The sequence below is a fragment of the Girardinichthys multiradiatus genome, chromosome 18 (assembly GCF_021462225.1).
Source record: "Girardinichthys multiradiatus isolate DD_20200921_A chromosome 18, DD_fGirMul_XY1, whole genome shotgun sequence".
Classification (NCBI taxonomy): domain Eukaryota; kingdom Metazoa; phylum Chordata; class Actinopteri; order Cyprinodontiformes; family Goodeidae; genus Girardinichthys; species Girardinichthys multiradiatus.
Window position 1 is genome coordinate 45,902,297 of NC_061810.1, and position 27,995 is coordinate 45,930,291.

Here is a 27,995-nt window from a genome sequence, read left to right on the forward strand (position 1 = left end):
AAACATACTTTTCATTAAGTCCACATTTCTGTATTAAAGTACATTTTGTTTTTTGTTGGTCTGGTGTAATATTTTAATCCTGAATGTCATTTTTTCTTTAGCTGTATTCAGAAAACCATCATAATTAACAGAAATAAAAAAAACATCAGTAATGAATCTGTTTCACTTAGTAATTTGAAATACTGAATTAAAAGAACTTTTCAGTAATATTCTAATTTATTTAAGATAACTATACTTACCATTGGGCAAGATATGCTTTCTCACATATTCATCCTCGGTTTTACAGTAAATGATGAATATGAGTATTTTTTGCCAAAAAGCTCCCAATAGAGTTTAGCAAAACCCATGAATTTGCGTTGGTGATGGTAGGACAGATGTTTTGAATATCCCACAAACAACTGGTTGGCTTGTCTGTAAAGCCCAATGGTTGTAATAAAGATCAAGTATGTTAATTTTTACTATTCTCCAACAGGTCTACTTCAGTTCTCAAATTCTTTAATTATTACCTTAATGTGGAAATGGGCAAGTCTAGAGTGGCCTAGAAAAATAGGCGAATGTGCCATGTCATGCTTCCTAAAACCATACACAAAAACAGAAAGTTATTGATTATTAAACAGTTTACTGTGGTCTGATGGAACTAAAATCGAAACATTTAATGACCATACTTATGTTTGGAGGTAAAAGGGGAAAACTTGCAAGCCTGAGAACACCATGCCAGCTGTACGAAGATGGCAGCATCATGCGTGGATGTTTGTGCTGCACAAGGACCTGGTGCAATTCACACAATAGATGGCATCATGACGACAGAACATTATGCTGAATTATCAAAGCAACATTTTAAGACTTCAGTCAGAAGGTTAAAGTCAAAGGCTGCGTTAAAATGTGTCTTCTAAACTGACAACAACCCGTAGCATTTTGCCAGATTTGTAACAAATTGTCTTATAGCCGGCAAAGTCAGTGTGTTGGAGTTGCCATCACAAAGCTCTCCTATTTGATTTTCACAGTACTGGAGAAAATTTGTGGGCTGAGCTGAGAAGGTGTGTGAGCACGGCAGTCCACAAACCTGACTCAGGTCCACCAGTTATGTCACAGTGGAAGGATCAGTGTCTGAGGAGCTAACCAGAGGAAAGAAGCATTGCTAACAGCAGGGCAGGCAGGCAACAGGATTAGAGCACTTCATTAAACATAACTCCCCGTATTCATGGTTACTGTTCTTTGCACACAGCAACTATACCAACTTACCTTAAGTTGAAGTGTGTAGTGCTTGGTAGTAATAATCTGTGCCAGTTGGCAGGTTTCGACAGCAATAAAAAAAATATTGTGACAGTTTTAAGCTGTTTTAGGCACTTTATTCAAAGTCCAAGGACATTTATAACCTTAAAATATGAACGTTTTCAAGGTATAAACACCTTGCAGAACCTACTATCATAAACCATGAGTTTTTTTTTTTTTTTTTTTGTTTTACAGAATAAAGAAAACAAATTCTAAAAATCCTAACAATAATTATATTTGCTTTCTAAATATGTTTGCCTTAACTGTGGTGAATTGTTTTCTGTGTAAGCAGCTGTGCAACACTGTCCCCCACTGTAAGGGGGAAGAAAAGTAATTTCTCTCATACAAATGCTCTTTCTATTTAACATGGCTTATTTTCTGTTCATTTATCGACTGTTTCTCTTAATAAGGTTCATTTTTAGCATTCCATAAAAAAATTGTGTAAGAGGTTTATTTTAAGTAACCTAATCAATCTTGTAGAGATTAATGCATAAAGAAGCAGTAACAACAGCAACACTTCAGCTCAAGAGAATATGTGTGAAAAGCTGTTATGTTTTCCTGTTTGTTTCCATCCATAAATTTTAGTAACTGGTCAGATTTTGGCGCTTGCCTTACTTTAGTGCTTGCATTTTGAAGGAACTTCCTCTATGGCCAGTGTGATAAAACTACATTGTCTAAATGTGTCAGTAAAATTAACAAGAAGTCCTATTTTTATGAGGCTTAATCAAACGGTATTAATTAATCCTTAAATTGTATTTTTCTTACAAGAAACATGTTTGAAATTGTGGCATTTTTTTGACTCAGGTTTTTAATTTTGATCAAAACATCGGTTCATTAACATGGTGAGTCTGTAAATAGGCAGGTTTCAGTTGATTTACTCACTGCTGGTTTTAATATGTACTTGATGGCTTTCTTTGTGGTTGGAAAAAGCTATTTTTGTATTTATAGTGAATAATTAGATCCCCCACAGGTCTGCATCCTTCTGTTTACAGTCATCCAAAGGAGCAATTATACTGTGGATAAAGACATTTTGTGCTTTTTTCTTAATGTTTTTTTACCATTGCACTGGACTGGGCATTCGTGAGTGAATATCTCAGTTTAATTTTTGAAGCTCTGTTCAAACCCTGCAGCCATGAGAATTTCACAGAGCACATCCTGTTCTGTAGATAAGAAGAGACTCAGAGTTGGAGGTTAAGAAACATCTGAAGAAGTTTTTTTCTCTTAAAAAAAACTAAGCTAAAATGTAAAAAATTAAACAAAACACAGAAGACATCTTGAAGAAAAATAAAACGAAAATGAAGCTTTTATGACGTTTCAAGCCTGAAGGATTTTCAGAAAACCCATGATCAAAATGAGGAAAAATGAGCACCTGATAATTAGGTGTGGCTGTTTTTTCCTTAATATTTCATTGCGCCATAGCAGCCAAATATAGGAGTCACATTGTTGTATTTCCACTTGCTTTTATTACCTGATCAGGACAAAAACCTAACATGATGAGACATGCCTGAGGGTGGGGAGTGGGGCCGAGAGTAGAACCAACGTCATAGATCTACATGACACAGGTTCAGCATGTGACATGCCCCTCCTGGGCTAAGTGTGTATAAAAGAGTCGATCCGATCCGGCACAAACATTTACTCTTCAAGATCTCTCAAGTGAGACTCGCAAAAAGACAAAGCTTTGGGACCACAGTGAGATACCTTCTGAGACATGGTGTCTGCAGGATTACAAATCTTGGGCATTGCCCTTGCCCTGATTGGCTGGATTGGAGCTATCATTACCTGCGCTCTCCCCCAATGGAAGGTGACAGCGTTCGTCGGCAACAACATCGTCACGGCTCAGACCACATGGCAGGGAATCTGGATGGAGTGTGTGGTCCAGAGCACAGGCCAGATGCAGTGCAAGGTTTATGACTCCATGCTGGCTCTTGACAGTGATCTCCAAGCAGCCCGCGCCCTCACCATCATCTCCATTCTCATTGGCATTCTTGCCCTCCTTATAGCCATCGCAGGGGGCAAGTGCACCAACTGCGTGGAGGATGAGAGCTCCAAAGCCAAGATCTGCATTGCAGCCGGCGCCATTTTCATCATTGCTGGTGTTCTGTGCCTTGTGCCTGTTTCCTGGACAGCAAACACCGTCGTAAGGGACTTTTACAACCCAATGATGGTCAGTTCAATGAAAAGGGAGCTGGGAGCATCACTTTTTATCGGTTGGGGTGCCTCTGCCCTCCTCATCCTGGGTGGTGGACTTCTCTGTGCAAACTGCCCTCCCAAAGATAACTACCCTGCCAAGTACACAGCTCCTCGTTCATCTGCTCCAAAGGACTACGTCTGAGAGGGTTGAGAGACTGAGAAGAGACTCTATGATTCATTTCTGAAACCACTTTAAACTATTGTTTTTCACAGTGATTGAGTTGTTTTCAGGATTTAGTCTGATGCTTTCATGCTGAGCTCCGGCTCTTTGTTTCATCATGAGAACAAGACGGTGACCACGCCTGAATAACTGTAACTGCAGCGCCGAATGTTTGAGAAGCAAGGAAGAAAATGACGACATATGTTCAGGAACAACTTTTCTTGTTTTACTTTCATACATAGTATTGTTATTTTTTTTAAATGCATTTCATTTGTTTTTATTAATTTCATGCATTTGTTCTTGTTCAAATATTTTATTTTAATGTCCCTGTTATAAAGAAATCTGTCTTAAGTTGTAAATAAAGATATTTTCCATTAATACTCAGATTAAATATTCAGTTTGATTTTTTTGTACTTCTGAGGCACTGGGTGGGTGTGGTTCACCAGGAAGAGTGGATTTTTTGCAGCTGGGAAGTTGTGGGTTTCACTCCAGGCTTCTGCCTTATGCAAATGTTCCCTTAGGCAAGGCACTCAACTCCAGGTTGCCTTCCAAAGCTGCGTTTCAGTGTAAACTACAGCTAGGTGAATGTTATCAGGCTGTAAGAATGCCTTGAGTGTGAAATATGATAAGTTCAGTCCATTTTAGAAAAAGATTTTTTCCACATGACATACTATCTATCTATCTATCTATCTATATAAACTTTCTATGCTCTCATTTACTCTCCAAATATTGACTCTCCAAATAAGATGCTGAAGACAGAATGTGAGGAACATTAAGGGATACAGCGGGTTGCAAATTTTGGTGTAAGCAGAAAAGGACATATATTATACAGTCATATTTAATAAATTAGAATCTGGGTTCCAATGAGGTTCGTTTGTCAGATTAAAAGTACCATTGAAAATAATAACCTTTAAACACATTACTTTTCATTAAGTCCACATTTCTGTATTAAAGTACATTTTGTTTTTTGTTGGTCTGGTGTAATATTTTAATCCTGAATGTCATTTTTTCTTTAGCTGTATTCAGAAAACCATCATAATTAACAGAAATAAAAAAACATCAGTAATGAATCTGTTTCACTTAGTGATTTGAAATACTGAATTAAAAGAACTTTTCAGTAATATTCTAATTTATTTAAGATAACTATACTTACCATTGGGCAAGATATGCTTTCTCACATATTCATCCTCGGTTTTACAGTAAATGATGAATATGAGTATTTTTTGCCAAAAAGCTCCCAATAGAGTTTAGCAAAACCCATGAATTTGCGTTGGTGATGGTAGGACAGATGTTTTGAATATCCCACAAACAACTGGTTGGCTTGTCTGTAAAGCCCAATGGTTGTAATAAAGATCAAGTATGTTAATTTTTACTATTCTCCAACAGGTCTAATCCAGTTCTCAAATTCTTTAATTATTACCTTAATGTGGAAATGGGCAAGTCTAGAGTGGCCTAGAAAAATAGGCGAATGTGCCATGTCATGAAAACCATACACAAAAACAGAAAGTTATTGATTATTAAACAGTTTACTGTGGTCTGATGGAACTAAAATCGAAACATTTAATGACCATACTTATGTTTGGAGGTAAAAGGGGAAAGCTTGCAAGCCTGAGAACACCATGCCAGCTGTACGAAGATGGCAGCATCATGCGTGGATGTTTGTGCTGCACAAGGACCTGGTGCAATTCACACAATAGATGGCATCATGACGACAGAACATTATGCTGAATTATCAAAGCAACATTTTAAGACTTCAGTCAGAAGGTTAAAGTCAAAGGCTGCGTTAAAATGTGTCTTCTAAACTGACAACAACCCGTAGCATTTTGCCAGATTTGTAACAAATTGTCTTATAGCCGGCAAAGTCAGTGTGTTGGAGTTGCCATCACAAAGCTCTCCTATTTGATTTTCACAGTACTGGAGAAAATTTGTGGGCTGAGCTGAGAAGGTGTGTGAGCACGGCAGTCCACAAACTTGACTCAGGTCCACCAGTTATGTCACAGTGGAAGGATCGGTGTCTGAGGAGCTAACCAGAGGAAAGAAGCATTGCTAACAGCAGGGCAGGCAGGCAACAGGATTAGAGCACTTCATTAAACATAACTCCCCGTATTCATGGTTACTGTTCTTTGCACACAGCAACTATACCAACTTACCTTAAGTTGAAGTGTGTAGTGCTTGGTAGTAATAATCTGTGCCAGTTGGCAGGTTTCGACAGCAATAAAAAAAATATTGTGACAGTTTTAAGCTGTTTTAGGCACTTTATTCAAAGTCCAAGGACATTTATAACCTTAAAATATGAACGTTTTCAAGGAATAAACACCTTGCAGAACCTACTATCATAAACCATGAGTTTTTTTTGTTTTTTTTTTTTTTACAGAATAAAGAAAACAAATTCTAAAAATTCTAACAATAATTATATTTGCTTTCTAAATATGTTTGCCTTAACTGTGGTGAATTGTTTTCTGTGTAAGCAGCTGTGCAACACTGTCCCCCACTGTAAGGGGGAAGAAAAGTAATTTCTCTCATACAAATGCTCTTTCTATTTAACATGGCTTATTTTCTGTTCATTTATCGACTGTTTCTCTTAATAAGGTTCATTTTTAGCATTCCATAAAAAAATTGTGTAAGAGGTTTATTTTAAGTAACCTAATCAATCTTGTAGAGATTAATGCATAAAGAAGCAGTAACAACAGCAACACTTCAGCTCAAGAGAATATGTGTGAAAAGCTGTTATGTTTTCCTGTTTGTTTCTATCCATAAATTTTAGTAACTGGTCAGATTTTGGCGCTTGCCTTACTTTAGTGCTTGCATTTTGAAGGAACTTCCTCTATGGCCAGTGTGATAAAACTACATTGTCTAAATGTGTCAGTAAAATTAACAAGAAGTCCTATTTTTATGAGGCTTAATCAAACGGTATTAATTAATCCTTAAATTGTATTTTTCTTACAAGAAACATGTTTGAAATTGTGGCATTTTTTTGACTCAGGTTTTTAATTTTGATCAAAACATCGGTTCATTAACATGGTGAGTCTGTAAATAGGCAGGTTTCAGTTGATTTACTCACTGCTGGTTTTAATATGTACTTGATGGCTTTCTTTGTGGTTGGAAAAAGCTATTTTTGTATTTATAGTGAATAATTAGATCCCCCACAGGTCTGCATCCTTCTGTTTACAGTCATCCAAAGGAGCAATTATACTGTGGATAAAGACATTTTGTGCTTTTTTCTTAATGTTTTTTTACCATTGCACTGGACTGGGCATTCGTGAGTGAATATCTCAGTTTAATTTTTGAAGCTCTGTTCAAACCCTGCAGCCATGAGAATTTCACAGAGCACATCCTGTTCTGTAGATAAGAAGAGACTCAGAGTTGGAGGTTAAGAAACATCTGAAGAAGTTTTTTTCTCTTAAAAAAAACTAAGCTAAAATGTAAAAAATTAAACAAAACACAGAAGACATCTTGAAGAAAAATAAAACGAAAATGAAGCTTTTATGACGTTTCAAGCCTGAAGGATTTTCAGAAAACCCATGATCAAAATGAGGAAAAATGAGCACCTGATAATTAGGTGTGGCTGTTTTTTCCTTAATATTTCATTGCGCCATAGCAGCCAAATATAGGAGTCACATTGTTGTATTTCCACTTGCTTTTATTACCTGATCAGGACAAAAACCTAACATGATGAGACATGCCTGAGGGTGGGGAGTGGGGCCGAGAGTAGAACCAACGTCATAGATCTACATGACACAGGTTCAGCATGTGACATGCCCCTCCTGGGCTAAGTGTGTATAAAAGAGTCGATCCGATCCAGCACAAACATTTACTCTTCAAGATCTCTCAAGTGAGACTCGCAAAAAGACAAAGCTTTGGGACCACAGTGAGATACCTTCTGAGACATGGTGTCTGCAGGATTACAAATCTTGGGCATTGCCCTTGCCCTGATTGGCTGGATTGGAGCTATCATTACCTGCGCTCTCCCCCAATGGAAGGTGACAGCGTTCGTCGGCAACAACATCGTCACGGCTCAGACCACATGGCAGGGAATCTGGATGGAGTGTGTGGTCCAGAGCACAGGCCAGATGCAGTGCAAGGTTTATGACTCCATGCTGGCTCTTGACAGTGATCTCCAAGCAGCCCGCGCCCTCACCATCATCTCCATTCTCATTGGCATTCTTGCCCTCCTTATAGCCATCGCAGGGGGCAAGTGCACCAACTGCGTGGAGGATGAGAGCTCCAAAGCCAAGATCTGCATTGCAGCCGGCGCCATTTTCATCATTGCTGGTGTTCTGTGCCTTGTGCCTGTTTCCTGGACAGCAAACACCGTCGTAAGGGACTTTTACAACCCAATGATGGTCAGTTCAATGAAAAGGGAGCTGGGAGCATCACTTTTTATCGGTTGGGGTGCCTCTGCCCTCCTCATCCTGGGTGGTGGACTTCTCTGTGCAAACTGCCCTCCCAAAGATAACTACCCTGCCAAGTACACAGCTCCTCGTTCATCTGCTCCAAAGGACTACGTCTGAGAGGGTTGAGAGACTGAGAAGAGACTCTATGATTCATTTCTGAAACCACTTTAAACTATTGTTTTTCACAGTGATTGAGTTGTTTTCAGGATTTAGTCTGATGCTTTCATGCTGAGCTCCGGCTCTTTGTTTCATCATGAGAACAAGACGGTGACCACGCCTGAATAACTGTAACTGCAGCGCCGAATGTTTGAGAAGCAAGGAAGAAAATGACGACATATGTTCAGGAACAACTTTTCTTGTTTTACTTTCATATATAGTATTGTTATTTTTTTTAAATGCATTTCATTTGTTTTTATTAATTTCATGCATTTGTTCTTGTTCAAATATTTCATTTTAATGTCCCTGTTATAAAGAAATCTGTCTTAAGTTGTAAATAAAGATATTTTCCATTAATACTCAGATTAAATATTCAGTTTGATTTTTTTGTACTTCTGAGGCACTGGGTGGGTGTGGTTCACCAGGAAGAGTGGATTTTTTGCAGCTGGGAAGTTGTGGGTTTCACTCCAGGCTTCTGCCTTATGCAAATGTTCCCTTAGGCAAGGCACTCAACTCCAGGTTGCCTTCCAAAGCTGCGTTTCAGTGTAAACTACAGCTAGGTGAATGTTATCAGGCTGTAAGAATGCCTTGAGTGTGAAATATGATAAGTTCAGTCCATTTTAGAAAAAGATTTTTTCCACATGACATACTATCTATCTATCTATCTATCTATCTATCTATATAAACTTTCTAAGCTCTCATTTACTCTCCAAATATTGACTCTCCAAATAAGATGCTGAAGACAGAATGTGAGGAACATTAAGGGATACAGCGGGTTGCAAATTTTGGTGTAAGCAGAAAAGGACATATATTATACAGTCATATTTAATAAATTAGAATCTGGGTTCCAATGAGTTTCGTTTGTCAGATTAAAAGTACCATTGAAAATAATAACCTTTAAACACATATTAAACATACTTTTCATTAAGTCCACATTTCTGTATTAAAGTACATTTTGTTTTTTGTTGGTCTGGTGTAATATTTTAATCCTGAATGTCATTTTTTCTTTAGCTGTATTCAGAAAACCATCATAATTAACAGAAATAAAAAAACATCAGTAATGAATCTGTTTCACTTAGTGATTTGAAATACTGAATTAAAAGAACTTTTCAGTAATATTCTAATTTATTTAAGATAACTATACTTACCATTGGGCAAGATATGCTTTCTCACATATTCATCCTCGGTTTTACAGTAAATGATGAATATGAGTATTTTTTGCCAAAAAGCTCCCAATAGAGTTTAGCAAAACCCATGAATTTGCGTTGGTGATGGTAGGACAGATGTTTTGAATATCCCACAAACAACTGGTTGGCTTGTCTGTAAAGCCCAATGGTTGTAATAAAGATCAAGTATGTTAATTTTTACTATTCTCCAACAGGTCTAATCCAGTTCTCAAATTCTTTAATTATTACCTTAATGTGGAAATGGGCAAGTCTAGAGTGGCCTAGAAAAATAGGCGAATGTGCCATGTCATGCTTCCTAAAACCATACACAAAAACAGAAAGTTATTGATTATTAAACAGTTTACTGTGGTCTGATGGAACTAAAATCGAAACATTTAATGACCATACTTATGTTTGGAGGTAAAAGGGGAAAGCTTGCAAGCCTGAGAACACCATGCCAGCTGTACGAAGATGGCAGCATCATGCGTGGATGTTTGTGCTGCACAAGGACCTGGTGCAATTCACACAATAGATGGCATCATGACGACAGAACATTATGCTGAATTATCAAAGCAACATTTTAAGACTTCAGTCAGAAGGTTAAAGTCAAAGGCTGCGTTAAAATGTGTCTTCTAAACTGACAACAACCCGTAGCATTTTGCCAGATTTGTAACAAATTGTCTTATAGCCGGCAAAGTCAGTGTGTTGGAGTTGCCATCACAAAGCTCTCCTATTTGATTTTCACAGTACTGGAGAAAATTTGTGGGCTGAGCTGAGAAGGTGTGTGAGCACGGCAGTCCACAAACTTGACTCAGGTCCACCAGTTATGTCACAGTGGAAGGATCGGTGTCTGAGGAGCTAACCAGAGGAAAGAAGCATTGCTAACAGCAGGGCAGGCAGGCAACAGGATTAGAGCACTTCATTAAACATAACTCCCCGTATTCATGGTTACTGTTCTTTGCACACAGCAACTATACCAACTTACCTTAAGTTGAAGTGTGTAGTGCTTGGTAGTAATAATCTGTGCCAGTTGGCAGGTTTCGACAGCAATAAAAAAAATATTGTGACAGTTTTAAGCTGTTTTAGGCACTTTATTCAAAGTCCAAGGACATTTATAACCTTAAAATATGAACGTTTTCAAGGAATAAACACCTTGCAGAACCTACTATCATAAACCATGAGTTTTTTTTGTTTTTTTTTTTTTTACAGAATAAAGAAAACAAATTCTAAAAATTCTAACAATAATTATATTTGCTTTCTAAATATGTTTGCCTTAACTGTGGTGAATTGTTTTCTGTGTAAGCAGCTGTGCAACACTGTCCCCCACTGTAAGGGGGAAGAAAAGTAATTTCTCTCATACAAATGCTCTTTCTATTTAACATGGCTTATTTTCTGTTCATTTATCGACTGTTTCTCTTAATAAGGTTCATTTTTAGCATTCCATAAAAAAATTGTGTAAGAGGTTTATTTTAAGTAACCTAATCAATCTTGTAGAGATTAATGCATAAAGAAGCAGTAACAACAGCAACACTTCAGCTCAAGAGAATATGTGTGAAAAGCTGTTATGTTTTCCTGTTTGTTTCCATCCATAAATTTTAGTAACTGGTCAGATTTTGGCGCTTGCCTTACTTTAGTGCTTGCATTTTGAAGGAACTTCCTCTATGGCCAGTGTGATAAAACTACATTGTCTAAATGTGTCAGTAAAATTAACAAGAAGTCCTATTTTTATGAGGCTTAATCAAACGGTATTAATTAATCCTTAAATTGTATTTTTCTTACAAGAAACATGTTTGAAATTGTGGCATTTTTTTGACTCAGGTTTTTAATTTTGATCAAAACATCGGTTCATTAACATGGTGAGTCTGTAAATAGGCAGGTTTCAGTTGATTTACTCACTGCTGGTTTTAATATGTACTTGATGGCTTTCTTTGTGGTTGGAAAAAGCTATTTTTGTATTTATAGTGAATAATTAGATCCCCCACAGGTCTGCATCCTTCTGTTTACAGTCATCCAAAGGAGCAATTATACTGTGGATAAAGACATTTTGTGCTTTTTTCTTAATGTTTTTTTACCATTGCACTGGACTGGGCATTCGTGAGTGAATATCTCAGTTTAATTTTTGAAGCTCTGTTCAAACCCTGCAGCCATGAGAATTTCACAGAGCACATCCTGTTCTGTAGATAAGAAGAGACTCAGAGTTGGAGGTTAAGAAACATCTGAAGAAGTTTTTTTCTCTTAAAAAAAACTAAGCTAAAATGTAAAAAATTAAACAAAACACAGAAGACATCTTGAAGAAAAATAAAACGAAAATGAAGCTTTTATGACGTTTCAAGCCTGAAGGATTTTCAGAAAACCCATGATCAAAATGAGGAAAAATGAGCACCTGATAATTAGGTGTGGCTGTTTTTTCCTTAATATTTCATTGCGCCATAGCAGCCAAATATATGAGTCACATTGTTGTATTTCCACTTGCTTTTATAACCTGATAAGGACAAAAACCTAACATGATGAGACATGCCTGAGGGTGGGGAGTGGGGCCGAGAGTAGAACCAACGTCATAGATCTACATGACACAGGTTCAGCATGTGACATGCCCCTCCTGGGCTAAGTGTGTATAAAAGAGTCGATCCGATCCGGCACAAACATTTACTCTTCAAGATCTCTCAAGTGAGACTCGCAAAAAGACAAAGCTTTGGGACCACAGTGAGATACCTTCTGAGACATGGTGTCTGCAGGATTACAAATCTTGGGCATTGCCCTTGCCCTGATTGGCTGGATTGGAGCCATCATTACCTGCGCTCTCCCCCAATGGAAGGTGACAGCGTTCGTCGGCAACAACATCATCACGGCTCAGACCACATGGCAGGGAATCTGGATGGAGTGTGTGGTCCAGAGCACAGGCCAGATGCAGTGCAAGGTTTATGACTCCATGCTGGCTCTTGACAGTAATCTCCAAGCAGCCCGCGCCCTCACCATCATCTCCATTCTCATTGGCATTCTTGCCCTCCTTATAGCCATCGCAGGGGGCAAGTGCACCAACTGCGTGGAGGATGAGAGCTCCAAAGCCAAGATCTGCATTGCAGCCGGCACCATTTTCATCATTGCTGGTGTTCTGTGCCTTGTGCCTGTTTCCTGGACAGCAAACACCGTCGTAAGAGACTTTTACAACCCAATGATGGTCAGTTCAATGAAAAGGGAGCTGGGAGCATCACTTTTTATCGGTTGGGGTGCCTCTGCCCTCCTCATCCTGGGTGGTGGACTTCTCTGTGCAAACTGCCCTCCCAAAGATAACTACCCTGCCAAGTACACAGCTCCTCGTTCATCTGCTCCAAAGGACTACGTCTGAGAGGGTTGAGAGACTGAGAAGAGACTCTATAATTCATTTCTGAAACCACTTTAAACTATTGTTTTTCACAGTGATTGAGTTGTTTTCAGGATTTAGTCTGATGCTTTCATGCTGAGCTCCGGCTCTTTGTTTCATCATGAGAACAAGACGGTGACCACGCCTGAATAACTGTAACTGCAGCGCAGAATGTTTGAGAAGCAAGGAAGAAAATGACGACATATGTTCAGGAACAACTTTTCTTGTTTTACTTTTATACATAGTATTGTTATTTTTTTAAATGCATTTCATTTGTTTTTATTCATTTCATGCATTTGTTCTTGTTCAAATATTTCATTTTAATGTCCCTGTTATAAAGAAATCTGTCTTAAGTTGTAAATAAAGATCTTTTTTATTAATACTCAGCTTAATTATTCAGTTTGATTTTTTTTTACGTCTGCCATAATCAAACGTTTTAAACAAGCATAAATAGGGTACTTTACCTTTATTATGCGTCAGTTAGATCATAAAAAAGTGTTCAAATACTTTTACAAAATAATGTTGAGTTTCTCATAGTGACACAAAACATATTTTTCAAGTTTAAATGGCTTTATACATACAAAAGTTAGGAGGTTTATTTATTATTTATTTATTTATAACTTAATCCTTGCTTTGTTTTAAGGCTATGTGCTCAGAGGTCTCTTTCCTAGAAATGAACTTGTGCTTTCATTTTAAAGTGGCTTCCTTTTTCTCCTTTGTGATAAAACTACATTATCTAAATGTGTCAAAAATATTTTACAAGAATATTTGTTGTTTAAGAGGCTTAATAAAAACTATTTAGAGAAATATTTAAAATTGTGCCATTTCTTGGCTCAGAACCTAAGCTTTAATTAGTTTAATATGCATGACCTGCGGATGAATTTGGGGCAAAATACGTCTTTTTTTCCCTCTCTGCATCAGTTTAATACCACTTAGATCTCTATTCTCAGGTACCTAAGGGAGAACAATTTCCAACAACAACAGCTAATCTGTGCAGCCTAAAGTACGTAAAAGCTGGGTTATTTTGAAGCACTACTCATTCAAAGTCCTTCATAGAAAATGAGGATCATGGTTACAGAAAAAATGCAATAAACAATAAAAGATGAGTAACTTAAAGATAAACAGTAAAATATATGCATTGCATTAAAAGAAACAAACAGGAGCAAATAAAGTAAATGCTGTCTCCACCTGTTTAGTTCTGGTCTACAGAACATTGAGGAAACAGGTCTCTGAAGACCTGGGGGTCTACCTGAAAACCAAGTCTCTGACCGTTCAGTGCTTCAGAGACAAAACAATTAATAAAATAATTTTCCCTTTGAAAACCAGGGAGTCAGAGCAGTCTTTTAAGGAATGGTGCTATATGTCATTTTCCTGATGTAGGTATCTTGGATGTACTGCAACTGCCTGGATCTAACCTACTTATTATTACAATTTTACTAGACTTTGTCAAACTGGTGAGTCCATATCTAAGCTTTTAGACGTGCTTTGTAGTTTTTAACCTAATTCACTGTAAACGTCTTAACTTTTAATTTTATGCAAATGTCTTTTGGCTTTAAAATGGAGGAAATTCAACCTTCTCCTTTAATGAGTATCCCAGTGCTGATCACACTAGTTTAAGTATCATGCTGATATCTGACCTTGAAACTCAGGATTTCTTGCCCGTCAGCACTGCATAGAGGACACCTTGTGTTTGTGTGTAAACTCTTCCAGCCAATAGGTGCTGAGGACTGTGGTATCAGGTACATACATGAGAACCTTTAAATTGCAGCCTGCGAGATTTCAACGGTTTTCGTTTTGATATTGATGTGTCTGAGCAAGACAGGAAGATGGTCTCTCAAGGGATTCAGATTGCCGGCATAACTGTAGCAGCAATCGGCTGGCTTCTGGATGTAGTGGTGTGTGGCTTACCCATGTGGAAGGTGACTGCCTTCATCGGAGCCAACATCATCACAGCTCAGACCATTTGGCAGGGCATGTGGATGAACTGTGTGGTGCAAAGTACTGGCCAGATGCAGTGCAAGGTGTATGACTCTATGCTGGCCCTGCCACAGGACCTGCAGGCGGCTCGCGCCATGATCATCATTTCCATCTTGTTGGGGATCTTTGGTGTGCTTGTGTCCATTGTTGGCGGAAAGTGTACCAACTGCATTGAGGATGAGCAATCTAAATCAAAAGTCTGTATCATTTCTGGGGTTTTGTGCATCCTCTCCGGGCTGCTCTGTGTCATTCCAGTCTCCTGGTCCGCCAGTACCATCGTCAGCGACTTCTACAACCCGATGCTGCCGAACAGCATGAGATATGAGATAGGTGCGGCACTGTACATCGGCTGGGCAGCTGCGGTGCTGCTCATGCTGGGAGGGGGGCTACTGTGCTGGAACTGCCCCCCAAAAGACGAAGACCTGCACCACGTACCCAAATCTGGATTCATCCCTGTGAAGACAGCTTCCACGTCCAGAGAATATGTATAAGATGTCCCTTCTTAGCATGGACTAAATAGCATAAGACAGCTCACATGTCAACTCATATTTATTGTACTAATGAACCCACAAAGGTTGTAAATATTGTGCAAATTCTCAGCTCTTGATGTGCTGAATGAGGATGTTTGATTGTAATTTGTGCCTGTGGGAAACACCACAGCAGAAATCTAAACACGTAAAACTGAAGGCATAAATGATGACTGCATGCCATGTTATTTTTACCAGTAGTGAAACTCACTTTATTGGCTACTGTGGGCTGCATATTATGGTATTGACTTTCGAGATGATTTATTTACGTAATTCAAGAAATTCTTGCCTTATTCTTTTTAAATATTATTTAGAGGAGATTTGATTATTTAATTCAGTTTCAGTGTGCTCATCAATCTGTGCAGATATTTACTCTATTTAATATATTTTAAATAATGCAGCAATTATGCACCTTAATAGCAGAGACAGATCTGTGTAAATAAGAGCTTTATCTTTATCAGTTTGTTTAGCAAATGTTCATTTCTTTTTTTTTCAAAGCTTGGAAAATAAGTCCTACAATCCTTTAAAACCTTTTGTTTTGTGTTTGTAAAATGTAGAAAAAAACTATATTAAAACTGGAATATTACTTTTCAATTGGGTCTACAAATAATAATGTGAATCTGATAGTGAAGAATAACAAAGAACAAAATATAATTTAAGGATAAGAATATGTTTTAAGTTGTTTCCTGGTTGGAAACTTTTGGGTTAGACGTCTTGTTCATGCAAGCGTTTGGCTGTTAACACTTTTCAGAGTTTTAAACTTCAATATGAATTAAATAATGTTCTTTAAACATTTGACAACTTGTTTAAGCAACTTAAATTTTATTAGACACTTGAATTTTCACTTTCTGTGCTGCAAAACTTGGAAGTAAACTGAAATAATGTAAGTGAGGAGATTGTTTTGGTAATATTTTCCAGGTAACAGGAAACACTTGTTGGTGCAGTATCATGTGACAAAGGTGTGTCTCATCAGTTTTGTTTATACAAAAGTTTTTATCTTGGACTGCAGTGGGGGTTTTTCTATGACACCATTAGTTTGTTCTTTCAGGGAGGCGAGTGCTTTCGATACAGAAGGAACTGATCACTGCAAACTTGAGAGGTTGTTTTTTCTGTCCTCACAGGGCCACACCTTAAACTTCCGGTCTCCTTATCTTTGTTGCCCCCAAAGCTACAGCATTGAACACATTTTACATGAAATACAATTGAGGCTCTCCCTGCCAGAATCAAAATCAGAATAACTTTATATTTCTCTGAGGAACAATCAAGTGGGCGAAGAGCAGACATAAGAGCAAAAAGAAATCACACAGCAGATTCTGTGCGATGGAAGGCCGACAGGCGGCACCAGTAAGAGTGGTTGCTGTGGAGGCAGGAAGGCAGAAATGTCATTTAAATACCAAGATACATAATAATGAAAATATAAAATAAAAAATAGCCAATTATACACATTCCATATGTGAATAAATCTGCAATTTAAAATCAAACAAGTAACTTTATGTTACGGCTTGCGAAATAGGACCCCAGAATGCAGACGAGCAGGCAGCGTGACGGTAGGTGAAAAAGGATTTAATAACTAAAAAAACAAAAACTCACTCACAGAAGGAGGCAGGAACCAAAACAACAAACGGACAGGCAAGATAGGCAAAAACAGACATGGGCAGGTTGGCAAAACAGGCTTGGCGTGAATAACAGGACAAGAGCATGATCTGAAAACAAGACTTGTGCATGAAAAATTTTTCCGCGATGACTAACTGAACAGGTGTGTATATATGGAGTGAAAACCAGGTGGAGCAAGGAGACAGATTAACTTTGAGCAGGTGAACCGAATTAACTTAATTGACAGACAGAACAAAACGTGGCTGCGGCAAAAACAGGAATTCAAGAATACAAACTAATAGAAATCAAACTAGAAAAACATGAAATCAAAGCATAACCAGAAGCCCAATCCAAGAAAACAACTAAGCAAAACATGAATACAAAAACTAAAGCATGAGCAGGAAAACAAACAGAAGAACGATACAAAACTTCAACTGTGAAAAAGATATAAAGAAAAAACCCAAAACAAAAACCAAACAACAAGCAAAGGTTGTTCTCCTTTATTGGGTCTTAAAGGCCGTACAGAAGAACCTGCAACCAGATGGCAGCTCTCAAACGCTGGAACCAGAGCCTGCATTGGGTAATCAAGAATTTGACGAGCAAGGGAGGTATCCTGCTGCTCGTACACAGTTCTTAGGTGACGAGCAGGAAAACCAATTATCTTCTTCACAATGTTATGAAGGCAGTTCCTGTTCTGTAGGGTGATGGAGTGGTACCTGCAGCATATGGAGCGAGATAAAACACTTTCAATGAAGCATGAAGAGTCACACCACTCCACAAACTGCTTCAAAGAAGCTCCGTGGTGCAGGGAAGGGCTGGACTAGAGATACAGTAGAACTGTATCATCAGCTAACTTTACTAGGTAACAATTGGGTTGGTGGATCTGCACTCATCGGTGTACAGAATGAAGAGCAGCAGAGAAAGCATGCAACCCTGTTGGGAGCCTGTGGAGGTGCTGAGGAGATCAGAGAGGATGTTGTTAATCTGGACTTACTGGGTTCCGTTGGTGAGAAAGTCCAAAATCCAGAGTATTAGCTGACTGCTCATGTTTTTTAGCAAGCATGTGGGGCAGCAAGTGTTAAAGGTGAACGCGAGGTCTGCAAAGAGGAGGTCTGGCAGAAGAGTTGGGAAGCTCCAGATGTCTAGGGATGGCGTGATGATTAAGGCCTTGGCATCATTTGGCATAATCAACTTTGATAAGCAAATTAAAGCAGGTGGAGCTGTGAATGGGTCAGGGTAAGAATGTGCTCCTTGACAAGCCTCTCCTGAAGAGCCTGAAGAAGGGACCGAATTCATCAAGGTGCAATGTTTTCCTTTTATCGTGATGATCAGCCAGGTCTCTGTAAACACCAGGATAGAAGCATTCCTGTACTCATGCAGATGGTTCATATTAGCCTGAAGTTCTTCAGTTTTATTCCAAAGTGTGCGGACATTGGCAGCAACCATGGATTTGGAGTGATTTGCTTCGGGTGTTCGTATCCAAACCTTCTCTGACAATGTGTTGGGGAGAACAAAGCAGGACTGAGGCGGAGACGTTGCAGTAGCTCCCGTGAACAGTGTTTTGGCAGGTAGAGCAGCGATTGCATTAACCAGGGTGTGCAGAGCTGCCATGATGTAGATGAATCTGGTTAGGTGCATTTAACCAGGGTAACATAACAAGACAAAAAGTAAATAGAGTTGAAAAAAAGAAAGCTACTTAGTGCTCTGACCGGTTGACCACAGGAGCAGTTGTTTGGTTTGTGCCACAGGAAATGTTTTTGAAAAGGTAATTTTAAACAAGAAAACACCAGGATTTAGTGTTTCAAAATTGTTTTCTTCATCTACAATGGCAGTGTGTTATTTTTATTAAACCACTGTTCTCTAGTTTGCACATACTAGGGTTTGTCTTAGAAACAGAAATTAACATCTTGTTAAAGTAATACTGCAAACTTCATAGTGGCAGCTGATAACTCCAGCCTTCACACTTAAAGATGTGTAAGGAGCTGAAAAATAATTTAATCTACTATTGCAGCAGGATAATCTCTCTCACACACACAAAATCAAATTCAGTCTTTAGTTTCAATACATTTCTTTAGAGGGGATAAAAAAATCCGATGTTACTTAAACAATTGCATTTAAAAAACTAATACTGGCCCAATTCTTGAATATCATGCCATTAATACCTTGTACAGTTTCCTTCAATTGAAGGAGCTCATGATGTCATACTCTCTAACAGAGGTTCTAAAGGCTTATTGAAGAACAGTAGGCCCACAGCATCACAGACGCTCCACCATAAAGTCATGTTCAATAACTTATAATGTGTTCCAACGAGTTTCAAAAGTATCTTTTGAAAATAAAAACTTTTAAGCAGGTATTAAACATTTCATTGAGCCCACATTTTTGTATCAAAATGTTTTTTTATTGGTCTGATGTAATATTCTAATTTTAAATGTCATGTTTTCTTCATATGTAAGTGGAAAATTGTCCTAATTAACAGAAATAAAGGCTAAACATCAGTCTGTGTGTAATTAATCTATATAATGTGTTTCACTGGGAACTGAGTTACTGAAATAAATGAGCTTTTCAACAATATTACTTGAATAACTAAGGCTTGAAAACATGAGTCTGTTTGCCTGGTAAGCAAAATGCAGGGGGTCAAGCAGGGGGATGGTGAAGTCTTCCAGATGCTTCAACACAAACTGAACAACAGCACCAGCAATTCAGTTAAAAATGGTTATTTCTAAACTTGGTACAATTTACTTATATGTCCCACATTTAATATAATCAAATACATTTTCTGTGTTAGATTATGTTGCACAGTATTAATATTAATGTTCATGTTTTTATTTAATCTAGTGGGATTCTCTGATACCGTTTCTCAGAGTCTCTTTTACAGCAGAACAATTGGAAGTAATTTATTGATTTGAACTCGATTCAGGATTTCTGAACCCGATAAGTGGTTTTGACGGGCACCTATAAAGCCACTGTTAAAGAATCTGCATATTAAAGTGTGTTTTTAAAGCTCAGGATAGGGATTGTTTAAAGTGGCTGCCACTCCTCTACCTGCAAGAGAAGGAATCTTGTTTGTCCAGAGGAACTCACCTGACAACAGGACAGCACCTCCTCCTTCACATTCTGTGGCAAACACCTGATGAGAGAGCCGTGTCACTCTGAGAGGAATCCATAGCTGCAGCGCTAAGAAACTACTCACTCCTGCCGTGGACGAAGCATCTTCACCATGGGGAGGGTTATCAAGGAAGTGTCAGGTCAGGTATTAAGCTTCATAGGCCTGCTCTTGGCTGCAGTGTCCTGTGGTGTCCCCATGTGGAGAGTGACCTCCTACGTTGGAGCCAACATTGTAACAGGTCAGATCGTCTGGGACGGACTGTGGATGAACTGTGTGATGCAGAGTACGGGTCAGATGCAGTGCAAGCTCAACGAGTCATTGATGAGGCTGTCGCAGGATCTGCAGGCCGCCCGAGCGTTAGTCGTCATCTGCCTGCTCTGTGGCTTCGTCGGCTTCATGATCACATTTATTGGTGCCAAGTGCACCAGCTGCCTGAAGAAAGATGCTAGTAACGCCACTGTGGTGATCATAGGTGGGTGTCTCATCATTCTCGCTGCAATCCTGATCCTGGTCCCTGTCTGCTGGTCTGCAGCCATCAGCATCTCAGACTTCCAGAGCGTCTTGACCATCGAGACACAGAAGAGGGAAATTGGAGGTTCTATCTACATCGGTTGGGCTTCAGCGGCATTTCTTCTGATTGGAGGGATCATCCTGACCACATCATGTCCTCCCAACAAGCCCGTAATTCCAGGATATGGAGCACCGATGTACCCCTATGGACCAGCAAACACAGCAGTATATGCTCCAGTGTATGCTCCTCCAGGCAGCCAGCCGTACACCGGTACTTACTCTGGGACTTATGCACCTGCCAAACCTTACGCAGCACCAACCACATACTCTCCTCGGCAGTATCTTTAAAACTAAAGGGACAGACAGAGCACAGAGACTAAATGTCCACTAGGGCTTCATGAACTTGAGTTGCCATTGTATAATACAATTGTATCAAAATATATGTATTTTTAGAAGATGTTATGTAAGCCACCAAAATGTGATGTAGTGTGATCAATAACTATGATTCCAATCTGATTTCTGTTTTGGTTGGTTTATTGTTTCAAAGTAGAAATCATTGACAAAGGAGGAATGTTGTTCCTTCTTGAGCAACTAATAATAACTTTTCATAAGGAAACTACTCTCCATGTATTTATTCTTCTGAACACACAGCAGACTTGCTTTGATTTATTGTTTGTTTTCTGAAAAACAAAACAACTTCAATAAAATAATTGTGCATTTTTACTTTTTTATCTGTTTGTGGGGTCATTTTATATCAAAATCATGAAAAAAATTATAATGAAGAAAATCACATTTTATTAAGTTAATTGCAATCTGTGAGTTGCAATCTGTGACTGATAGAGGCACAAATTACAAATATAATTTTCCATAGTTATATACTTAAGCTGCCTGTCGTGGTGTAGTGGGCTAAATCCGCACCTTTGATACGATGGACCCGGATTTGAGGTATCCAGCATAAAAACTCTGGCAAGGGAGCAGCTGACAGGCACTTATTCTATACCTATAAATATCTTCTTCTACAAACAATATGGAAAAATAGTTGTAATATTAACTATATAGTATATAAAAATTACAATTTAACTTGAAATTTAACCTTAATATACCAATGTTGTTTAATTTACCACTAAACAACTGATTTTTTAATTAAGTATCATTTCCTTTTTTGAGGTGAAGTGTGTGTGTGTGTGTGTGTGTGTGTGTTCTTGTACTTGTTGCTGAGTGAGAACCATTTTTCGTATTTTTATCGCAAAGTGAGGACATTTTGACAAAGTGAGGACATTTTCCTGGTCCTCACTTTTTCAAATTCCGTTCTTGGGGCAGGGGTTAGATTCAGGACTAGGGTATGAATTGAGTTATTGTTAGGGTTAGGGTTAGGTATTAACTGGTTAGGGTTAGTGTTAGGGTCAGGGTTAAGCACTAAAAATCAAGGAAAATGAATGGAAGTCAATGGAAGTAACCGAAAAGTCCTCATAGAGATAGTAAAACACGGGTGTGTGTGTGTGTGTGTGTGTACGTGGATTTCAAACACTTTGAGCTCATTGCAAAAGACAAATGGTCAAAAATAACATTGGAGAGATGCAAAAAGCTTGTCAGCAATCGTAAGTGTTAAGGTGCTGTACTGACAATGAGGACCCTTACATTTATTGGTGTAAAGGTAATAAATAATTTTAAGCATGACATATTTGTAAAACTGTCAATAAAACCAGGGAAAGTATTTCTTTTTTTTTAGAGGAAATGATACCCCTTGTGCATTGTCTTATTATCCCTTGTGTGCTGTCTGTGGCATTTCCAATCAAAAAAGAAAAACTTGGTTAATGGAATAAAACATTTTGATTTATAAAAATATATATTTTACATTACAGTAAAACCAGGAAAAGGCTTCCTAAATGGAAATAAACAATTCTTCTTACATCCGGTGAAACTCTCACCTAAGATGGTGTTTTTTTTAAACCGGAAACCAGTCACTGATGTGACGTCCCAGTCATCGGCCCAATTAGCAGCATTGGTTGGTTTGAATCAGGAATGTTGATCCTTTTTTGCACAGAGTTGTTTAAAGCTCAGGTCCATCTAGTCGAAACTACACCTCGTCCCCACACAGAAAATGTAAAGAATCTGGTCAGACTAGTAAATCACATCACTTGTTGGTTTCAGATCAGAGGTTAAGTTGCTCTGGCTCCACCTTCAAACCAGACATCCTTATAACTGACTGGGATTTGAAACAGTTCTCATTAGGTTCTGCAACCAACCGACTCTTCTGCTCGTTTGTCTTCTCTGCTTGGTTCAGCTCCAACTCAAGCTTCATCATGGTGTCAATGGGACGACAGATGCTGGGTTTTATCCTTGCCATCGTTGGCTTCTTAGGGACCATCCTCACCTGCTCCCTGCCGATGTGGAAGGTGACGGCCTTCATTGGAGCCAATATTGTGACTGCGCAGATCATCTGGGAAGGCTTATGGATGAACTGTGTGATACAGAGCACCGGGCAGATGCAGTGCAAGATCTATGACTCAATGCTGGCCATGCCTCAAGACCTCCAAGCTGCCAGGGCTCTGGTAGTCGTCGCCATCATCGTGAGTGGATTAGCAATCATCCTGGCTGTCATTGGAGGAAAATGCACCAATTTTGTGGAGGAGCCACGTACCAAAGTCAGAGTGGCCATTGCATCTGGGGTGGTCTTCATCTGTGCTGGAGTTCTTATCCTGGTCCCTGTGTGCTGGTCTGCCAACACCATCATCATGGACTTCTACAACCCTTTGCTGACCAACGCCCAGAGGAGAGAGTTGGGGGCTGCACTCTACATCGGCTGGGGCACAGCTGCACTTCTCATCCTGGGAGGTGCCCTCTTGTGCAGCTCCTGTCCGCCCAAGAATGACGTCCCAGAGTATCCGATCAAGTACACCGGAACCAGATCCGTAGCCAGATCAACAGCCACTAGCCGAGCCTACGTCTGAAACTGGCATTCTGCTGAGAAAGACTGCAAACTATTAATGTTTTCTTAAATGCTCTACCTTCAGTCAGACTTTCTAAAAGCATCACAGAGTGATCGACAGTCTCAGAGACTGGATTCCTCAAAGAAATCTGGGCATCCTTAGCTGGAGAAAGTCAGAGACCTTCTTCAACAAGAAGTCTACGAATATGTGGTGTGAGCTATGATCCTGGCACTAAAGTCCTCCAGTATTGACTGTATATGAGCTGTAAGAACAAGAGTGGTTATGTTTTTGACCCAATTATTCTCTGTGTTAAGTGTAATGCTTGCCAGTAAATGTTTCTTTTATCATTAAGAATTCTGATTGAATTTGTACAAGAGATCAGTGATGTCTTATAAATTTATTTTAATGTATTACAACTATTGTACACATGATGACCATTGCTTTGTAGCATAAGCACACTCTTGATTTTGTTTTTCAAATTCATACATTTGTAATAAATGTGTATATGTCATTGTTATTGTTTTCAAAGAGCATTTTTTGATCAGATTGTCTTTTGTGGTTTTACTTGCAAACTTTAATATAGACCGTTAAAAACTACTCTGTAATACATTTCACAATTTAAAAGCTTATTTGATTATTATAATGCTTAATTCTCTTTAGAAGAAACCTTTCTAAACCCGTTGAGTAATGGATGAATCAAGCCGAGACACTGTTTTAGTTATAGGAAAAGGTCTAAGGAGGAATTGCTGCGCAGTGAAAGCATTTAAAAACATGACACTGTTCAAACTTGGCAGGCTTTGTTCGGACCAGTTAAACCAGTTTCACTGTCTGGACCACTCTTAACACCTTTCATTTTGGTGTCAAGTTTCCACAAACTCTGGATTTCAATTTAGTCAGTTTGATGTTTTAAAATATTAAACCTTTACATTTGTGCGACCAATAAAGTTACAAAGGAAGCACTTTCTTTTAGTCTGAGTACATGTTTTACTAGCGCCACTGTGTAATATATAATGACATGTACGTACTACTTTGGCAACAAAGTGAAACCAAACTGCTCCCAAACAAACCTCAGACCTACATATCCACTAACTGACGGCTTATTTCTTGAAAGACTTTCTATAACATGCTCATTAGCTTCTGTCAGAAAATCAGATTATAAATGTGATAATAAATGTCTACCAGCAAGTTAACTGGGTTTGATCAAGAGTTGAGAGGCCCAAACTGGAATCAGAACTATAATCAATAGAAACAGGATGTAAAATCTAAAAAAGAGCATTTTTACGTTTATTTATTTTCATGAGTCATCAAAATATGTAACTATCCAGTGAGATAAACAGATATGGAACAGGTTCAGAACAAATTATTTGTTTATGACTACAAAATGAAAGCCGGAAGGGAAGAAGTGGAAACTCATGGGTCTGAAATGGGTGCAAATTGGTGAAGCTGAACATTTTAAAACATAAAGAAATGTTTCCCCCTATTATTGTTGTATAAACTCTCAAAGTCCCAAAATGAAGAAACTTAGCATGTTAGTAATTCAATAACCCAGCCATCCACAGTATAAATAATCATTATTTATCATCTTCAAAGCATGTTGTTTCAGCAAACTGGTTACACTTGTTGCAGCAACAAAACTCCTACTCAACACAAAATCTTTTAAATCTTGACTTTTGTAAAATTCCCAAAGGGTCATTATAATAAATTGAATTAGCTCTACCAAATAAGTTTCATGTCTGACCTTTACACATCTGTACCTGTGTTAATCACTTCCAATAGTCCAAAAGAAATGTTTACAAGTAATCATTGTGACTTTCAGGGACTTGTTGTAAATCATGAGCAGCATGATGTCAGCACGTCATCACCTTGGGTGTGTCTGGTGTGAACGCTCCCTGCTCTGTTTTCTGCTTATTTTATCTGGTTTCACATTCCTTTATCTGATGTCAGACATGAGACAGTGACTCTTCCAAAACCAATAACAGGAACATGAATTCACCTAAAACTCCTTGATTTCTTATTTCACGTAAACTCCCAATGAGAAGGAGACCTTTACTAAACAAAGCTGAAACTGCTTTTTTTTTTTTCAACTTTTAGTGGCTGTAAGAAGTAAACAAACTACACAGTGTTGATAAGAAGACAAGAGAATTTACAAAACCTCCCGCACATAAGACATATATATATATATATATATATATATAAGTCAAAGGATCTGGTCTGATTTTAAACATTTGAACTTTGTCAAATACTTTGTCAAATACACTTGTATTAAAACAAAGCCAAATTGAAATTCTCTAAATACATACAATGCTTTTTGAGGTCATATGAGCAAAGACAAAATATTAGTCTATAATATTTGACTGTAATGATTGTAATTAGGAGAAAATGGAGCACAAAAGCAGAGGTACAGTTTTCTTTAAGCCGTTGACAAACTATTTATTATCTTGCTGTGTACGTTGGTGTACCAAAAAAAAATGCTTTATTTGGGTCTAAATATAAATATGAAGAAATGGGGCACTTATTGTGAAACATCAATTTCTGTCATGTCTAAGAATTATGTGTGTCTCTTTTGATTAGCTCCTAATACAAATACTTACAGTTAGGCCCTACATACAGTATATTCATATTCCTGGCAGTATATATACATTTTTGATTCTGATATGAAATGAGACAGGCATAAAGATAACAAAAATTGACAAGGAGTAAATATTTATCACCATTTCAATAATCAGTAGAAAAGTCTTTGTTGTCATTACAGCATTAAATCCCATTGCTGACCAGCTTTTTAGATGTTTTCACTGGTATTCGAATGGTTTATCTTTGGTGATATGCTCCATGTCTTTTTAATTGGAAAGCCTCCTTGCCATCACCCCAATCTATTGCTCTCTCTACAGATTATCTTTTTCAGATTCCATTCCGTAACTTTGGCTGGGCCGCTCCAAAACATTAATATTTCCAAGAGGCAGCAGACTCATGTTAAAATTAAAAGATCACTATAAAAGTCTGCCAGAGGTGTGAATATTTTTTTGCTTAACTGTACATGACGGGTGTAAAATAGACTGCTACTGCATCAGGACAGAAGTAAAATTTGTTGCAACATCAGCACCTTAATTGTTTTCCCATATTAAAAAATCAGCTGACCATCTTGGGCTGAAAGTTCCATGCTCTATACTCATCTTGGTTGGCATGAGATTCTTATGGCATGATAACCTTAAGTAAAAATATCACACTTCTGGCCTGCATACCAAGAGCAAGAGAACCTGTTAAAAGAAGAGGCAGTGCTAGAAAACAAAAGCAATGAATAAAAAAGACACTGAATTTAGAGTAAAAACTGGGCCTAACAAGCTGGTTAGCTTGCCTTCAATCTGCTGTTCTAGTCTCTTAGCATGCCGACTATACTGTAGCATTACATAATCAACAGTAAAAAGAGACGCTCCACTGTAAACAATAGAAAGGCGAACATCTTCTAAAACAGAAGTAGGCAACTTCAGTCGTCAAAAGGTTAGTGTCCTGCAACTTTTCAATGTGTCTCTGTTTCAACACACCTCAATCAAATGTATGGCTAATTACCAGGCCTGTGCAGAACCTGAATGCGTACTGAGGAGGTAATTCGGGCTTTTGATTCAGGTGTGTTGAACAAAGGACACATCTAAAAGCTGCAGGACACAGACCCTCGAGGATTGGAGTTGCCCACCCCTGCTTTAAACAGTATGAACAGTGGAATGAAAAAATGAATGGGTTTTGAAATCCTGAGATTTTATAACCATTGTATACCTGTTAGACTGGTAACCATCCCAGCCTACTCCAATCACAGTCTTCAAGTACCCCTAATTTATCAAATAACTATATCCTGAATTACTCTGAAAATAGTTTGAATTACCCTGTTGTTGGAGACACTTCAACCACTAGGAATACCGAGGTTTGTCTTTTTTCATCAACGCAGACAAAGCATCTGCACAGTGTAGCTTTAGCTTGAGATTAGGTAACATTATCATGGAGTTGTTTCTCAATTCAAGTAGTTGCAGTGGCTATGTGCTGTAAGTGTGACATCTCTGAGGTTTGAAACTCATAGGTGTGAAACCATAAAACATTTCAACATGGACAATGGTGGTGGCCTGGGTTAGCTGAAGATTACATCACAAGCCGATGCTGGAGTTTTATTTACTGAAAGCTGTGTACACAATAGTGATGTGGTGGTATTCCAACAACAAAGTGTTAACATGATACTTTTACTTTTAACTGGATAGTGTATCATTCACATGATAAGATTTTATTACAACTCATTTCTCAGAGTTCTTATTTTGAACTTCTGCACAATAGTTTTTTTTATGAACTTATGTACCTAAAAGACAAGACCTTTTTACTAATGTAAATAAAGCTGGGTAAACAGTAAGGGTAAAAACAGTGCTACTTGTGGTTTGTGGAACAATGGCATTTAACCTTGTGAAACATTGGAGTGTCATATTAGAGCTCTTCAAAAATATTAAAGGCCTCAGGAAGCTTTCTAATTTACTATGCATGTTATATGGATGGGCTGGGCGATAGGATAGGCGGTAGTGCTTTGCTGATTCACATGTTGATGTTGCTTTGTTTTTGTCATACTCTTTCATATCTCGCTTGTAGAAAATTGTAGTTTGCCTTGCCACAAAATGACTCCAA

The 27,995-nt window shown here is 38.3% G+C and overlaps 5 protein-coding genes across 5 annotated transcripts in view; all 5 read left to right on the forward strand.

Annotated features, from left to right (window-relative positions):
• Positions 1 to 27,995, forward strand: part of cldnj (claudin j) — a 42,826-nt gene that overhangs the window by 7,681 nt on the left and 7,150 nt on the right. The window lies entirely within an intron of this gene.
• On the forward strand, positions 2,903 to 8,537 carry LOC124883578 (claudin-4-like). The gene is made up of 2 exons (XM_047390733.1): positions 2,903 to 3,479; positions 7,523 to 8,537. The coding sequence occupies exons 1-2, from the start codon at positions 2,981 to 2,983 to the stop codon at positions 8,131 to 8,133; spliced, it is 1,110 nt and encodes a 369-aa protein (XP_047246689.1). The 5' UTR covers positions 2,903 to 2,980; the 3' UTR covers positions 8,134 to 8,537.
• Positions 11,959 to 16,094, forward strand: LOC124883579 (claudin-4-like). Its single transcript, XM_047390734.1, has 2 exons — positions 11,959 to 12,559; positions 14,539 to 16,094. The coding sequence occupies exons 1-2, from the start codon at positions 12,061 to 12,063 to the stop codon at positions 15,165 to 15,167; spliced, it is 1,128 nt and encodes a 375-aa protein (XP_047246690.1). The 5' UTR covers positions 11,959 to 12,060; the 3' UTR covers positions 15,168 to 16,094.
• cldnf (claudin f) lies at positions 19,904 to 21,135 on the forward strand. Its single transcript, XM_047390727.1, has one exon. The coding sequence runs from the start codon at positions 20,014 to 20,016 to the stop codon at positions 20,758 to 20,760; it is 747 nt and encodes a 248-aa protein (XP_047246683.1). The 5' UTR covers positions 19,904 to 20,013; the 3' UTR covers positions 20,761 to 21,135.
• Positions 22,609 to 23,859, forward strand: cldne (claudin e). The gene has a single exon (XM_047390730.1). The coding sequence runs from the start codon at positions 22,716 to 22,718 to the stop codon at positions 23,361 to 23,363; it is 648 nt and encodes a 215-aa protein (XP_047246686.1). The 5' UTR covers positions 22,609 to 22,715; the 3' UTR covers positions 23,364 to 23,859.

Excerpts from the sequence above, each read along its gene's own strand:
- LOC124883578 (XM_047390733.1), top strand. The coding sequence starts at position 2,981 with ATGGTGTCTGCAGGATTACAAATCTTGGGCATTGCCCTTGCCCTGATT. Across the intron at positions 3,480-7,522 it reads GGGAGCATCACTTTTTATCG|GATTACAAATCTTGGGCATT; the intron begins GTTGGGGTGCCT and ends TGGTGTCTGCAG.
- LOC124883579 (XM_047390734.1), top strand. The coding sequence starts at position 12,061 with ATGGTGTCTGCAGGATTACAAATCTTGGGCATTGCCCTTGCCCTGATT. Across the intron at positions 12,560-14,538 it reads GGGAGCATCACTTTTTATCG|GGATTCAGATTGCCGGCATA; the intron begins GTTGGGGTGCCT and ends TGGTCTCTCAAG.
- cldnf (XM_047390727.1), top strand. The coding sequence starts at position 20,014 with ATGGGGAGGGTTATCAAGGAAGTGTCAGGTCAGGTATTAAGCTTCATA.
- cldne (XM_047390730.1), top strand. The coding sequence starts at position 22,716 with ATGGTGTCAATGGGACGACAGATGCTGGGTTTTATCCTTGCCATCGTT.